This window comes from Sciurus carolinensis, chromosome 3, assembly GCF_902686445.1.
Source record: "Sciurus carolinensis chromosome 3, mSciCar1.2, whole genome shotgun sequence".
Taxonomy (NCBI): Eukaryota; Metazoa; Chordata; class Mammalia; order Rodentia; family Sciuridae; genus Sciurus; species Sciurus carolinensis.
The window spans coordinates 150,124,442-150,140,825 of record NC_062215.1 but is presented as its reverse complement, the minus strand read 5'-3'; the positions used below and the strand labels follow the sequence as shown (position 1 = coordinate 150,140,825).

Here is a 16,384-nt window from a genome sequence, read left to right as displayed (position 1 = left end):
CATTAAGTGGCACATGACTGTTTTTCACCATAAATGAAAAAAGGATCTGAGCCACACCTGTAATCCCAGTGACTGAAGAGGCTGAGGCAGGAGGATCACAAGTTTGAGGCTAGCCTGGGCAACTTAGTAAGACCTTGTCTCAAAATTAAAAATAAAAAAAGGGTTGAGGTTGTGGCTCAGTGGTAGACTGCTCCTGGTTCAATCCCCAGTACTTCAAAAAATAAAGAAAAAAAGAACCTGAAGAATCCCCAAACTTTTGCCAACAACACATTCCTTTCTCTCTCTAAAATTAAATTGTTCAACAAATTATATACAGTTATGGTATACAAAATGTTCTGAAATATGTTGCAGAATGGCTAATCAAGCTAATTTACAGAGGCATAACCTTATTTTGTGTCATGAGAACACTTAAAATTGCTACTCTCCTATCAATATTCAAGTATACACATTGTTATTAACTATAGTCAATATGATGTATAATAGAGCTCTTGAATCTTTCTTCCAGTCTAACTGAAATTTTGAATCCCCTGATCAACATCTCTCCAACTCCCCCAACAACACATTTCTTTTTTTTTTTTTTTCCCCCACATTTTATTTTGGTGCATTACGGTTGTAAATAATGATGGGATTTGTTCGTACATATTCGTATATGCACAAGATATAACATATAATTTGACCACTATAGGTCCCCAGCATTTCCCCTCCCTCCCACCTCCCACCTCTTGATCCCCTTTGACTATCATGAGATCTATCCCCATCTTTTTTTTCCTTTTTCTTCTCTAGCTTCCACATATGAGAAAACATACCACCCTTGTTCTTCTGAGTTTGACTTATTTTGCTTAATGTAATCATCTTAATCATCTCTAGTTCCATTCATTTTCCCACAAATGACATAATTTCATTTCTTTATGACTGAAACTCTTGTGTATATATACTACATTTTCTTTATTCATCCATCTGCTGATGAACATGTAGGCTTAGCTGTTGTGAATTGTTCTGCTACAAACATGGGTAAGCATTTATCACTGTAGTATGATGACTTTTAATTCTTCAAAATAAATACCAAGGAGTGGTATCGCTGGGGCTTATGGTGGTCCCATGCCTAGGGTTTTGAGGGACCTCCATACTGATTTCCACAGTTGTTGTACTATTTTACAGTCCCACCAACAGTGTAAATGTGTTTCTTTTCCTTCATATCCTCTAGAATTTATTATTGCTGTAGTTGTTGTTGTTGTTGTTGTTATGGTACTGGGGATTGAACCCAGGGGTATGTAACCACTGAGCCACATTCCCAGTCCTTTTTATTTTTTGTTTTGAGACAGGGTCTCACTAAGTTGCTGAAGCTGACCTTGAACTTGTGATCCTCCTGCTTCAGTCTTCTGAGTTGTTGGAATTACAAGGGTGTGCTACTATGCCTGGCTATTTGTATTTTTGATGACTGCCATTCTAACTGATGTAATATAAATCTCAGTTTAGTTTTGATTTGCATTTCGCTAATTGCTAATGATGCCAACAATTTCTTAATAACCATTGTGTTAAAAAAAAAAGAGAGAGAGATTGACAAGTATTTTAAATAAAAATTAAACTAAGCACAGCAAATTCTGTGAGGCATAGCTAGAGCAATGCTTCATAAAACAATCTACACCTTAAAATGTATATACTCAAAAAGAAGTGCTAAAAAAAGGTTTAATTAAAAATCAAAACTTCTACTGAAGCTAGAAAAAGAAGAGCAAATTAAACTTTAAGTAAAAGGGAGGTAATAATAGAAGTAGGGCTAATTACTGAAAAATAAATCAACAAAGAATATGATGAAATGAAAACATGGTTCAGTAAAAAGATGACTATAACTTTAAAATCTCTATCTTTAGACTGATCTAGAAAAAAGAAGAGAGAAAATGTAAATTTCCTACATCAGGAATAAAAGAGGGGGTATCAACCTAGATTTCCTAGACTTTGAAAAGATCATAAAAAAGTATTACAACTTTATACTAAGTCATTCAACATCATGGATGAAAAACACAAATGTGAAACACATGAATTTCAAAACCGAACAGAATAAATCTGAATAATCCTGTTTAGTATAAAACTTCACTCTGTAATTTAAAACCTCACAAAGTAAGTTCTAGGCTGAAATGGCTTTGTCAAACAATATTAAGGAAACCATAATAACAATTTCAAACCAACTCTCACAGAAAAGAGGGGAAAAGAAAACACTGCTCAAGTCTTTTAATATGGCCAGAATTATTGCTTAAGATATCCAACTATAGCATTTTGTTATACCACCCTGAGTACACTAAGACAAATTTTGCTACCAAGAATAAGTGCTACTATAACAAATGCTCTATTTGTCTATGACAGACAGACTTAAAATCCCTAATTGCCTACTCATCTGTCAGTCACATAGCACTAGTAATTGTAGCTATTATAATTCAAACCCCATGAAGCTTCATAGGAGCAACAGCACTAATAGTAGCCCATGGGCTTCCATCATCAATACTATTCTGCCTTGCTAACACTAATTATGAACGAATCCATAGCCGAACCATGATTCTAGCTCGAGGCTTACAGTCTATCCTTCCTCTTATAGCAACTTGATGAATTTTAGCTAGCCTAACAAACCTGGCTCTTCCCCCTTCTATCAACTTAATCGGAGAACTATTTATTGTCGTGTCATCTTTTTCATGATCAAATATTACAATCATTTTAATAGGACTAAATATATTAATTACAGCTCTATATTCACTTTATATATTTATTACCACGCAACGCGGCAAATTCACTTATCATATAGTTAGCATCAATCCAACTCATACGCGAGAAAATACTCTTATACTCTTGCACATTCTCCCTCTGATCCTACTATCTATCAACCCTAAAATCATCTTAGGCCAACTTTATTGTAAATATAGTTTAAACAAAACATTAGATTGTGAATCTAACAATAGAAGATAGTATCCTCTTATTTACCAAGAAAGAATGCAAGAACTGCTAACTCATGCCTCCACGCCTAAACCCGTGGCTTTCTTAACTTTTATAGGATAGAAGTAATCCGTTGGTCTTAGGAACCAAAAAATTGGTGCAACTCCAAATAAAAGTAATAAATCTACTTTCCTCCTTAACTCTTATATCACTTATCATCTTACTTCTCCCTATTTTCCTTAGTTTCACCAACTCATATAACATATCAACCTATCCAAACTACGTAAAAACATCTATTATATGTGCCCTAGCATTCTGTACCCTTCCCTCACTCATATTCATCAATTCTAGTTATGAACTTGTCATCTCTAACTGACATTGAATAACCATCCAATCCATTAATTTTACTATAAGTTTTAAACTAGATTATTTCTCCCTAATATTTATGCCAGTAGCAGATCTAGATAACAGATCTAGGTAACAGATAGAGGTTAAAGGAGTTTTGAGATATTAGAACTAAGGACCATTACAGACCCAGAAGGCAATGGTGTTTCTTCCTCCTGTTTCAAGATTGAAGTCAACTTCTCAGGTTTCAGTAGACCAGTAGGACCCCACCTAGTACCTTAAGGGCAGGGCTGCCCTCACAGCCAGCCATGTGGGTGGTGCCCTGAGAGGCAGCCTAGGTGCAAAGATGCCCTTCAAGGCCACAATATTAGGCTATTGGGTGGAATGAATGTATTCTGCATATGATAAAAACAAATTTGAGGGATCAGAGACGGAATGATATAAACTGAACTGTGCTCCCCCCACACACACTCACACACACACCAGGCTTCATATGCTGAAGCCCCACTTCTAAGCTCAGTTGTCTTGGTCCTTTGAGGATGTGACCAAGATTAAATGAGATTGTAAAGGTAAAACCTTGATCCAAGAGAACTGTTCTTGTAAGAAAAGAAAGACGCCAGTCTCTCTTTCAAACATGTAAGGACATATCAAGTAGGAGATCATCTGTAAGCCACAAAGACAGACCTCACCAAAAATCAAATCTTGCTGGACTGTTGGTCTTCCACTATCTAGCCTCCAGAACTGTGAGAAAATAAATTTCTGATATTTAAAGCCACCCAGTCTATAGTATTTTGGTATGGCAGCCAGAGCAGACTAGGACAATTATCTTGATACAAAAACTACACAAGATATAACAACGAAAAAAGCCCTAAAAACCTACTTGTTGCTTGAATATAGATAGAAAAATCTTTAAGAAAATATTAGCAAGTCAAAAGAAGTATTACATAAAAAGGATAATACAATTGTTAATCATGTCCAAAGGTGGTTTAGTACAGAATGCAATGTTAGTTTAACACTGAAAAATCAATCTATTTATTTCACCAATTAACAGACTGAAGTAGAAAAAAAATGACAACACACACTCAAAAACATACAAATCACCTCAAATAAATGCAGTAAAAATATGTGGCAAAAGTCAACATCTATTCAAAATAAAATTTCCTCTAATTAGTAAAGAGCATCAATAAAAATTCAATAGCTAACACCATATTTAATAGCTAATATACTTAATAGCTAACATCAAGACTTTTCCCCCTGAACATGTTAGGAACAAGACATAAAAATCTTCTCTCACTACTTCACCAGTATAAAAAGGCATATAATTTGGAAAGGAAAAAATAAAAGGCAACAGGATTGTACATATATACAACCCTAAGGAATAACATAAGAATAACTATAAATTATTGGTGAATTTACTTAGCAAAGTGACAGAGTACAATATCATCAGACAAAAATAAACCATATTTCTTTTTTAATTTTTTGAAGTTGTAGATGAACAGAATGCCTTTATTTTGTTTATTTTTATGCGGTGCTAAGGATAGAACCCAGTACCTCACACAGCAAGCGCTGTGCCAGCCCCCATATTTCTATATATATTTTAACACAAAATTGGAAAACACATTAAAAACAAATCATTTACAAAGGAAAAATACATAAAATACTTTGGGATAAATTAACAAAATATGTGCACGACTTATACATGCAGGATATAAAGGCTGTTACAGGATACTGTGCTTCTAAACCAGGGTGGCTCCCACACCCATTAATTTGGCCCCATAATCTCACTTGAAAGACCAAAGAATGGCCCTTGGACTGCTGCTGAACAGAAACACCTTATACTATTTCACTGGCATACTGTCTTTCTGGTCCTGATTCTTCTAAATGAGGCCAGTTCTGGGTGTGGCTCATTATGAATACTTGAGTTTGATTACCTAGCCAATGCCAGTATTACTGCTGGTGGTCATGCAGAGTGGCACTGCAGACATCCTCATAAGCAAAAAAAAAAAAAAAAAAAAAAAAAAAAACGATTTCTGTCTTATTTCACAGAAAGAAAAAAAAGGAAAACTAAAGCAAATATGGCAAAATGTTATGTTTTGATAAATGTGAGGAGGCAATATACTCTAGGAATAGAGTGTTTTTTTCCTATTATGTGAATTTTTCTAAATTCTTGAGAGAAGGCATAATCACTACTAGTCTGAGCATATTAGTAAGATTCTGTCTCAAATTTTAAAAAAACGGCAGAGGGGGCAGTTGAAAGACGTAACTAAGTGGTAGAGCAATTGCCTAGTATGCACAAGGCCCTGGGTCAGATCCCCAGCACTATGCAAAAAATAATAATAAATAAATATCCTGAAGTTCTAAAATATACTATAATCATTAAAATATTCAACTCATCAAGAAAGAAGAAAATCAGTTCTTCTCAAAAGAACAGAGTAACTAAAACGAAGAACAACAATCTCAGTCAAACAAATCAACTAATCCAGTGAGGTTCTCAAACAACCTTCATCTTATAAATTCATAAAGCTGAATTAAGGTTCAAATTAGAATAAGAATAAAGAATAATCATAGTAAGGTAAAAATAAAAGGAATTAAGAGTGCTACTTACGATAAAAGAAAGGAACAAACTCCACTGTGAGAGAAGCTGGCTTATATTTCTGTCTGCTCTTTTCCACAGAACTAAGGATTCGTCTATCATTAAAAAGAAGTTAATAACAAATTGTAACACGGGCAAGTAGAGAAGACACAATTACAAAAATTTAACATTTTACTTTTGATTTGTATACATCTTCAGAACTGACACAATCTTGAAAAGGAAGTGAGTAATTTAAATACTGCTAAAGGATTTCTTCTTTTAAATTATGCATCATGCTGGACATGGAGGTACACACCTGTACACCTACATTCCCAGCTACTCAGAGATTGAGACAAGAGGACTATAAGTTCAAGGTGAGCCTGGACAACTCAGTAAGACCCTATCTCCAAATAAAATAAAAAGGGTCTAAATGTAGTTCAGGGGTAAAGTACCCACCTAACATGAGTCAGGCCCTGGGTTCAATCCTCAGTACCAAATAAAAAAAAAAAAAAAAAAGCATGATGTAGCCAGGTTGTTTCCACTAACTAGAAATTGAAAAAGGAGCTAGCCCTTAAATTTTCCAATTTACAAAAGAATTAGTTCACAATACTACTAAATTGACAGTTAAGTCTAATGGCCTATTATAATACAATTGAAATCCCTAAAAAAACAGGTTACTCTGCCACTTTATGTGATTTTATCTGAACACAATGGGTCCAGATTATTAGCTTCTTTATCACTTTAAGGATATGGATCCAGTATGAGCTGGTTTTGTTTTTAGTAACATTTCCAGTAGCTTTTTAGCTTTTTTAAAAAAAAATTTTGGCAGTACTAGGGCTTTTATCCAGTCTCTTGGCATGCTAAGTGAGTGCTCTACCATCAAGTTACAACCTCAGGCCTTCTTAAATCAAGACAGGATCTCATGATTGCCCAGGCTGGCCTTGAACTTCTGATCCCTTGACCTTAGTCTGTGACTAACTGGGATTACAGTGTGTGCTACCAAAGCTGTTAACAATTCCAATAGTTTTGATGGATGTTTTCTACACACTTTGCAAAGGCCGATACAAATTACAGGTGCTTTTACTGAGAAAATTCATTTAAATTCAACACAAAATGAATCCATCATATGGGCATGGTGGTATAGAGATTAGAGAATAAAGACTATTGTTATGATATATTCAATAATGAACTGGTGAATTTTTTTAAAATTACAGGCATTTTTCCCCTCCCCTGAGAAAACACTTAATATTATTAAGTAAAGTCAATGAAAGTGAAAATACCTGAAGGATAGCTACTAAGAAATCCTGTACATCTAAACAAGATCTATACTGGTTTAAGATGCCTTCTTAATGACCATAATTAAGGTATTGAAATTACTTTCCTTATAATTCAAAACAAGGAAAAAAAGTTAACTGACCACAGAAAAAAACAAATAGAATTGGCACAGCAGAATTCACTGACAGCAGAATGGAGTTCTAAGATTCAGACCTAATGTCTAGATTCACTAGAAATCACCTCAGACATTATTTTCTACTGCACTACTTTCCAAATCTAAGCCTATTTCCAGTGTGCAGTAGGCATAAAAATGACCATACCTCCTATATTTAATTTCAAACATAAAATCTTAGAACATTATTAGCTCTCCTTTTTAAGATCTTTATCAAAAACTTTGTCTTTCTGAAAGTATAAAATTTACTGGAGTTTCAAATAAGAATTTTAGTTGTGTAGCAGAAAATTAACTTAAAAAGATGAAATTCAATTTAGCTTTCAGTTAGGTCTGTCCACAAGATTATTTCCATTTTGTGTATTTATTATAAATTATGGTATTAACTATTAGACTATCTAGGTTATATCCTATCCAAACAATCTGTGCTACAAACAGTAAGTATTCTCACCTGATTAAACATAATGAAAATGTACTTTTGTAATTTGTGATCAAAGATGCATTCTAAAATCCCTGTATTAGATGTAATATAAGAAGATATGTTTTATTATGTTATATAAATAACTTCCATATTTGTCATAAAAAATTTAATAAGCTAACATAAAGGAAAAGGTGAGAACTATTATATTAGAATACAAACATTAAAGACTGTTGTTTGTACTTAATGTTTTCAATTGGTTAACAGAACTAAAAATGAACTTTAATCTTGTACCATTTTTAAAACATAGCTTACTAGATGGCCCCATTATTATTTAATATTTGGGCCAAGCACCTAGCACTTGGCAGATTAATACATATATCAACTGGTTTCTGAGAGGCCTGCAAAACATTTGCTTGCATCTCAGTTCTATAAGTTTATGTCCCCCAGTGAGGTAGGTAATGCTTCTTTTTTGCTCTCTTATCAAGGATAGAACACAATCATTTATCTTTTTAACTTTTTATTTGGAAATATGTCCAAGCTCCTACAAAAACAAAAACACAAAGACAAAAGCAAAGCAAAACAAAAACTCTTCACTGAGAGGACCAGTATTATAAGATGTTTTAGGATATATGAGGTAAAATGAACTTCTTGGCCCCTTTATGGTAGACAGGGACATGTCATTAGTTCTGACCCATGAGCTCAGAATGAAATGTTATGTGTCACATGGCATGACCAAAAAAGAGCATTCAATCACCAATGTGAGAAGTTATAGTACTTTCTTCTCTCTCCTATGCAATAAATAGCAAAGCCTAACAAGCTGGCTGTTCTGTCAGCTTGAGACCTTGAGTGAGGAGGACAAGCTACCCGAATACACACAATACTAGACAGATAGCATGAACAAGAAATAAACTTTCATTATCCTATGCTCCTTCTTTATTAATGTACCATAATCTAGTATGTTCTAAGTGACACAAAATCTTTTTACAAAAGAAATTCAAAGACTTTCTAGGAAAAGGCATATAATTCAAGAGAAAAGGAAGTGTTCAGAAGGTTATTAGTACCTTCCCATTAATAAACAGTGAAGAAATCTAAGGATTATGTGATGGCTAATTTTATTTACAAGGTGTCTTTGGATAAGAATAACTGGTGAATTTGTGAGTTCTGATTGTTTTCCATAATGTGAGCAGGCCTCATCTAATCAGTTGAATCTGAATAGAAAAGAGAACTGGCTTCCCTGAGCAAGAGGGATTCTCTAACACACTAAGTCTACCATGGCACTTAATCTGCATCTTTGAATCTTTTGCATGTCCACCTGCCACCCAACCACCACTGGCTGTCTTGGGTCTTGTTATGGTTTGGATGTGAGGTGCCCCTCAAAAGCTCATGTGTGAGATAATCCAAGAAGGTTTAAAGAAGAAATGATTGGGTTACAGACCCTTAACCCAAACAGTGAATTAATCCCCTAGTGGGATTAACTGAGTGGTAACGAAGGCAGGTAGCATATGGCTGGAGGAAGTGGGTCACTGGTGGTGTGCCTTTGGGGTACATATTTTGTATCTGGTGAATGGAATTTCTCTCTATCTGCTACCTGATCCTCATGTGAGTTGGTGCATTCCACCAGACACTTACGCCATGATGTTCTGCCTCACCCTGGGCCCAAGGGAACAGAGCCTGTGGTCTATGGATTAAGACTGAAACAGGAACACCCAAATAAACTTTCCCTCTCCAACATTGTTCTTGTCAGTCTTTTAGATACAGCAGCAACAAAGTTGACTAAAACAGGCCTCACACCTGCCGAAACACTGAAGAGTTGGACTTAACAGCTTTCATAATTACATGAGCCAATTCCTTATAAAAATTCAATTCCTACCCCCCACCCACCCCACTCCCACTACACATCCTACTGGTTCTGTTTTTCTGAAGAACCAAACTCATACAGGCAAATTCTCTCAAGGTGTATAGTAAATGTAAAAACATTCAGAGGGGATTCTTGTATTTTAATAATTGAAGCACATGTTCCTATTATTTCTTTTCTTGCATTAACTAAAGGATATCTTTTTTTAAACAATGACAAAAACTATATATTTATTTAAGGTATAAAACGTGATATTCTGAAATATGTATACACTACAGAATGGCTAAATCAAGCTAATTAACATATGCAATATCTCATATACTATTCTCTTTTTTCATTTGGTAATGGGGATTGAACCTAGGGGCACTTGTCCACTAAGTTACATCCCCAGTCCTTTTTTTAATTTTGAGACAGGGCCTCACTCAAATTGCTTACAAAATTGTTAAGACTGGCCTTCAACTTGCAATTCTCTTGCCTCAGTCTCCTGAGTCACTGGGTTTATAGGCATGCACCACCATGCCTGGTCTCACATACTATTCTCTTGGCCATTTTTAAGTATAAAATACATTGGGTGAGGGGTTTTTTTTGTTTTTTTGGTTTTTTTTGTATTTTTAAATTTTTTATTTTTATTTAATTCTGAGGATAGAGCCCAATGCCTCACACATGGTAGGCAAGCGCTCTACCACTGAGCTACAACTGCAGCCTGTAAAATACACTGTTATTAATTATAGTCACCATGGTGTACAACTTATCTCTTAAACTTATTCATTCTATGTAAATGAAAATTTATATCCTTTAAACATTTCCTCAATTCCCTCATTAGGCTGTATTCTTATTTCAATAAATTATTATCATGGCTGTAATCCCAGTTATTTAGGAGGATGAGATGGGAGGATCTTGAGTTTGAGGCCAGCATGGGCAACACAGCAAGACCCCATTTAAAAAAAAACAAAATATCTCATTACTATATTAACATACAAAGTATATTGCCACAAAGTCTATACGGATGTTCTCTTGGTTATCAATCAACTCTTCATCTATTCAAAAATGGGGTATACAATGCCTGTAAAAACCACTTAGTAGTGAAAATCTGAATTTAACAAAATTGTGATCATGTTGCAGGAAGTGGAATTTATTTATAAATGGGCTCATGTTAAACTGACAGTGAAAATGGAAAAATCTTGAGCAGATCTGAGAAAACTTGAAAAGAGGTCTGAGGGTGATTATACAATTATTCCTATACTATGCCCACAGAGGAGAATGACATGTGAGCTTAAAACTCTTTTGAGTTCTGGATTGATAATTGAGCTATTTTCACTATGTTACAAACACACAGTCCTACATCTCTGCTTTCTGATGCTGGAGCAGACAATGCAAATTGTTTTTCTAGCTGCCTTCCTACTGGGATCCCGAACAGTGGGTATGAGATGGAAGCCAGAAGAAAAAATGAAGGATGCACTTCTTCCTATTATTCTTTGCTATACTTACCATTAACATTGCCCCAGCAACAGTTCCTAATTGAAGAAATGGCAACTGGTTCCTATCTTCAACTCACTTTTGGCAGTCCCAGAACAAGCCTGTTCCCAGCTAGTCACCAATACCAGAACCAGCTGAGCAAGTCTCCTTCTTCGGAGTTTCTAGAGGGTTAGAGGGCCTGTTCTCCAAACATCTTGATTCTGATACCTCCAATTTCTACCCTTTGTTCCCAAAGCCTACGGAAGATAACTTTCACGAAGTCACTATCTCCATACTATCTGTATGTCCCACCTTTGCTTTTTCAGCTAATGTCTGTTTAATAATTTCCTTGTATTACATTTTTTTAAATATCTAGTGTGGTTTTTGGTTGCCTTAACTGGACCTTGACCGACACATGCTCACACATAAAAATAAGTGGATAGGAGTAGTTGCTGTAGCTTACCAGTAGAACACTTGCCTACCATGTAGGAGGCCCTGAGTTCAATCCCTAGCACCATGGAAAGAAAAAGTAATAGAAAAAATATTGCTAAAAGGTATTTTGAGGGCTGGGGCTATAGCTCAGTGGTAGAGCACTTGCCTTGAATGTGTAGGCAATGGGTTCAATCCTCAGCACCACATACAAATAAGTAAATAAAAATAAAGGTATTTAAAAAAAAGGTATTTTGAAAATATGAAATATACGTGTTTGGGGGTGCTGTAAATCAAATCTAAAGCCTTGCTTGTGCTCTACCACTGAGCTACATACCCCTAGAACTAAAATGTTCTGTACCTGGAAATGTTCTTTAAAATATAGTGCCCTACTTATATCAATATGCTTTTAACATTTCTTATCAATTATCAGTAGTGAATAGCATTACAAAATACAACTTCAGAGTACACTTAATTATCTGGAAGTAGCATTTATCACTTAATTATTACCTCTAACATATTTCTCTCAGAGTTAAATCTGTGAGTATTATACACATCTTTACAATTGCTTTCACAGAAAAGATACTCTTTGAAGAATCATATATGTTTGCATTCAGGTTTTAAATAATATGATTTATAAGACATACCCTGAAATTCTTTGTCTCCAATTTCTATATGGATCATATAAACTTTCACAAAATGCCAATGCATGGATCACAAACTCTTCAATAGATGTCTGATCGGCCATTTCCTTCTCTTTTTTTTTGCTTTTTAACTAAGAATAAAGTTAAAAATAAAATTAGACATGTTTCATTCATCATCTAACAATAAATCATTTTTATTCAAATAAATCTAATTTCCTTTTGAGTCAAAAGGAGACATTTAATCATATAGACCAGATATACCCTCTCATATTTGACATTTTTCCAAGTGTTTAAAATAGATAACCTTTTTTGAAAAAAATGACGTTTTTAGTAAGATATGTGATAAACAGTAACTAAATACATAAAATCACAAACTGGGTCATTTTAAAAAGCCATTTACAAAACACCTTAATTTTTTAAGTTACAATGACATAACAGCTACTTGTATAAATTTAATATAAAATATTAAAAAAAAAAAAAAAAAAAAAAAAACACCAGGGCTGGGGAGATAGCTCAGCTGGTAGAGTGCTTGCCTCGCAAGCACCAGGCCCTGAGTTCGATCCCCAGTACCACCAAAAAAAAAAAAATCATAAATGGGCTAAGGAACTGAACAGATGCTTCACAGAAGAAGAAATATGATCAGTAAACAAATACATGAAAATATGTTCATTATCTCTAGCAATTAGAGAAATGCAAATCGAAACTACTCTAAGATTTCATCTCACCCCAGTAAGAATGACAATTATCAAGAATACGAGCAACAATAAATGTTAGTAAGGATATGTGGGAAAAGGTACACTCATACATTGCTGGTAGGTGCAACCACTATGGAAATCAGGATGGAGACTCCTCAGAAAACTTGGAATGGAACCACTATTTGACCCAGCTATTCCACTCCTAGGTTATACCCAAAGGACTTAAAATCAGGGTACTACAGTGAAGCAGCTACATCAATGTTTATAGCAGCTCAATTCACAATAGCTTAACTATAGAACCAACCAAGGTGCTCCTCAACAGATGAATAGGTAAAGAAAATGTGGTATATATACACAATGGAATATTACTCAGCCTTAAAGAAGAATGAAATTATGGCATTTGCCAATAAATGAATGGAGTTGGAGAATATCATGCTAATAAGCAAAATAAGCCAATTCCAAAGAATGAAAGGTCAAATGTTTTCTCTGATATGTGGATGCTAATTCACAATAAGGGTAGGGGGACAGCTAGGGAAGAATAGAGATACTTTGGATTAGACAGAGGAGGAATGGGAGGGGAGGGACATGGGGAGATGAAGGACAGTAGAATGAATCGGACATTATTATCCTATGCGCATATATGATTACACGACTGGTGTAATTCTACATCATGTACAACCAGAAGAATGAGAAATTACACTCCATTTATGTATGATGTGTCAAAGTGCATTCTACTGTCATGTAAAACTAATTAGAACAAATAAAAAGTAAAAATAAATTAAAAAATAAAATAGTATGTGTATGATTTCTGAAATATTTACTACCCGATGATCATTTTGGTTCTCTTCTCAACTATTGTATCCTCTGAAAACATTTAATTATATTAACTATAACATAAAAAAAAACCACAGTCTCAATAAGCACCAAAAAGAAATAAGAAATTAGTTCACACCTACTTGCTGAATATAGAGTGTTGTCATTGTGATGACATGATTAATATAGGAGCATGTTCCAATTTCTTCCACATTTGATAGATTTCTATGAGAAAAAAGAATCATACTTTTATTACATTTGAAAGGTGAACAAAATGTGTACTCAGCTTGAATTCTGAAAACAGGTATGGAAGAACAAAACACAAATTATGTTTATTAAAACATAAAATCAATATAGTTATATAACTGTTTTCCCACAAATGTAAAATATACCTCAAGCACCATTTAACTATTTTCAACAGAAAATGTTTAAGACAGCAAATATTATATAAGACCACAATTTCTTAGGACAAGTAGACTTGTATCTACTTATAGAAAAATTACTATCACAAATTAGAAACGGAAGAGAAAAAAAAAATCACCAATTTTTTTTTTTCTTTCTGTTACCAGGGGTTGCACCCAGGCATGCTTAGCCCTAGCCCCTTTTTCATATTTTTTATTTAGAGACAGGGTCTCTCTCAGTTGCTTAGGACCTCGCTAAGTAGCTGAGGCTGCTTTGAACCTGCAATCCTCCTGCTTCAGCCTCCTGAGCACCTGGGATTACAGGCATGCATCACTACACCTGGCTCACCTATTCTTATAACATGAACATAATTAATTATTTACATCTAGATTATTTCTTTACAGGTTGTATTTTCCCTATGCAGATTATTAGTTTAGATTTTGTATAATACTGTCACCATTATACCACATACTGCTTTATAGTTTTCACTTTGCTTTTTTGTACCACATACCTACAAAGAATAATGAAGAACTTGACAAGCAAAAGTGATAAGGCTTGTTGTTGCTCTTCTAACCCATCTGCCATTTTCTGAACACACTGTAGCAGCTGGATCCTCAGAACCTGCAGAATATTGTCAGGAAGCAGAGATATTCCCGGAGGTACATCATCTACCCTACAATGCAAGGGGCACAAAAAGAAAGGAGTGCTGAAAGAAGAGAAGAAAATTCTAGTACTGAAATGAACTCCATTTTCAGTCATCCTAAAGAATTTTTAAAATTCTTTCCAGATACTGTAAGCCTTCTTATCTGTAAGGAATAACCAAATGATTTACAACTACAAGATTATTAGGGCAGAATGATTAGTCTTATTTCAGGGGAGACAAAGAGACTCTATTTTTAAGTGTTCTTATTTTAAAGAAAATACTTAGAGTATAAAGTAATCAATTTTCTACTTAGAAACATTACACATATGTATACTATTTCTTATTGAGTTTGTTGTTGTTTTAGAGGGCCCTGGAGATTGAACCCAGTGGTGCTTTACCACTGAGCTACATCCCAGTTCTTTTCTTTCTTTCTATCATTTATTCATTCATTTTTAAATTTAATTTAATTTTATTATTTTTGGTACCAGAGATTGAACCCAGGGGTGCTTAACTGCTGAGTCACATCCCTAGTCCTCCTTTTTATTTTTTTAAATTTTGAGACAAGGTATCACTTAGTTGCTGAGGCTGATCTCAAACTTGTGACCCTCCTGTCTCAGCCTCCTGAGTCACTGGGATTACAGGCAGGTGCCATGATGCCCAGTTTGTATGTATACTATTTCTAAAAGAAACAATAACCAGTGAACAAAAACCAAGTATTTATTAGTTTAATATTTCTCATCTGTTTTACTGAACACTAATGAACTATATTATAGATTCATCAAGTCATGTGATCAAAGAGAAAAAATTTTTTAAAAGACGAATGAACACCACAAGCATAAGCATCATTTAAAAAAATTTTCTTTAGTTACTGATGGACCTATATTTTGATTATTTTTATGTGAGGATCGAACCCAGTGCCTCATGGTAAGCAAGCACTTTACCACTTAGCTACAACCCCAGCACATAAGCATCATTTTTTTCAATGTCATATAACAAGATTTTTGTTACAAATGATTTCTGTGTAAGAAGACTACATGATTCTTTAAAAGCAAAAGCTAACACAAGATGTGAGTGGCTCCTCTGGCGTGTCTCTCACAATAAAAACGCATACCTAGATTCAAAGGCCTGGATACTAAATTCTACCTTTGTAACATGAAGCTGGTCACATGATCTCTGAAGTTCCCTAATTATAAAATTTTAATATCATCTGCCCTATTTCACTGGGCTCTGAAATCAGAAAGTCAATATGCATTTTTGCTGTTAAATATGTTAAGAATTATTAAAATAATGTATTTTGAACATACCATCACTAAAGCCTAAGAATTTTCTCATAAGCCACTGTATATTAATTTCTCCACCTCTATTAAGAATGCCCAAATCTCAAGAAAGTAAAGAATTTCCATGATTAAATGACCATTGTAATGTACAGCAGTCTTGTTTTCAGATAATGTTTAATATGAAGTATTACTAGTAATTTACACTGGGTAAAAGGCTATTTAATTCACTGTAGACAGAAAACTCTGAAGGACATCACCACACAAATACACATGATAAATATAATCATCATCTTTCTGAATCACCCTACAACATAAATTAAGAAGTGATTTTATAAAGTAAAGACCTAATTTTAACTAAATTATACAGAAAGCAAAACCACAAAGCCCATCATGATCAAAGATGGCCAAATTCTATAACCATGTTATAAAGATACCATGTTTCATTTTAGTTTTGGAACTACTTCACTTAC

The 16,384-nt window shown here is 34.4% G+C and overlaps 1 protein-coding gene across 1 annotated transcript in view; it reads right to left on the bottom strand.

Moving 5' to 3' along the window:
* The window catches only part of Nbeal1 (neurobeachin like 1), a 190,717-nt gene that overhangs the window by 144,222 nt on the left and 30,111 nt on the right, over positions 1-16,384 (bottom strand). The window contains 4 exon segments of the mRNA XM_047546399.1: positions 5,870-5,952; positions 12,088-12,215; positions 13,736-13,817; positions 14,506-14,667. Coding sequence (XP_047402355.1) covers positions 5,870-5,952; positions 12,088-12,215; positions 13,736-13,817; positions 14,506-14,667 — 455 coding nt within the window.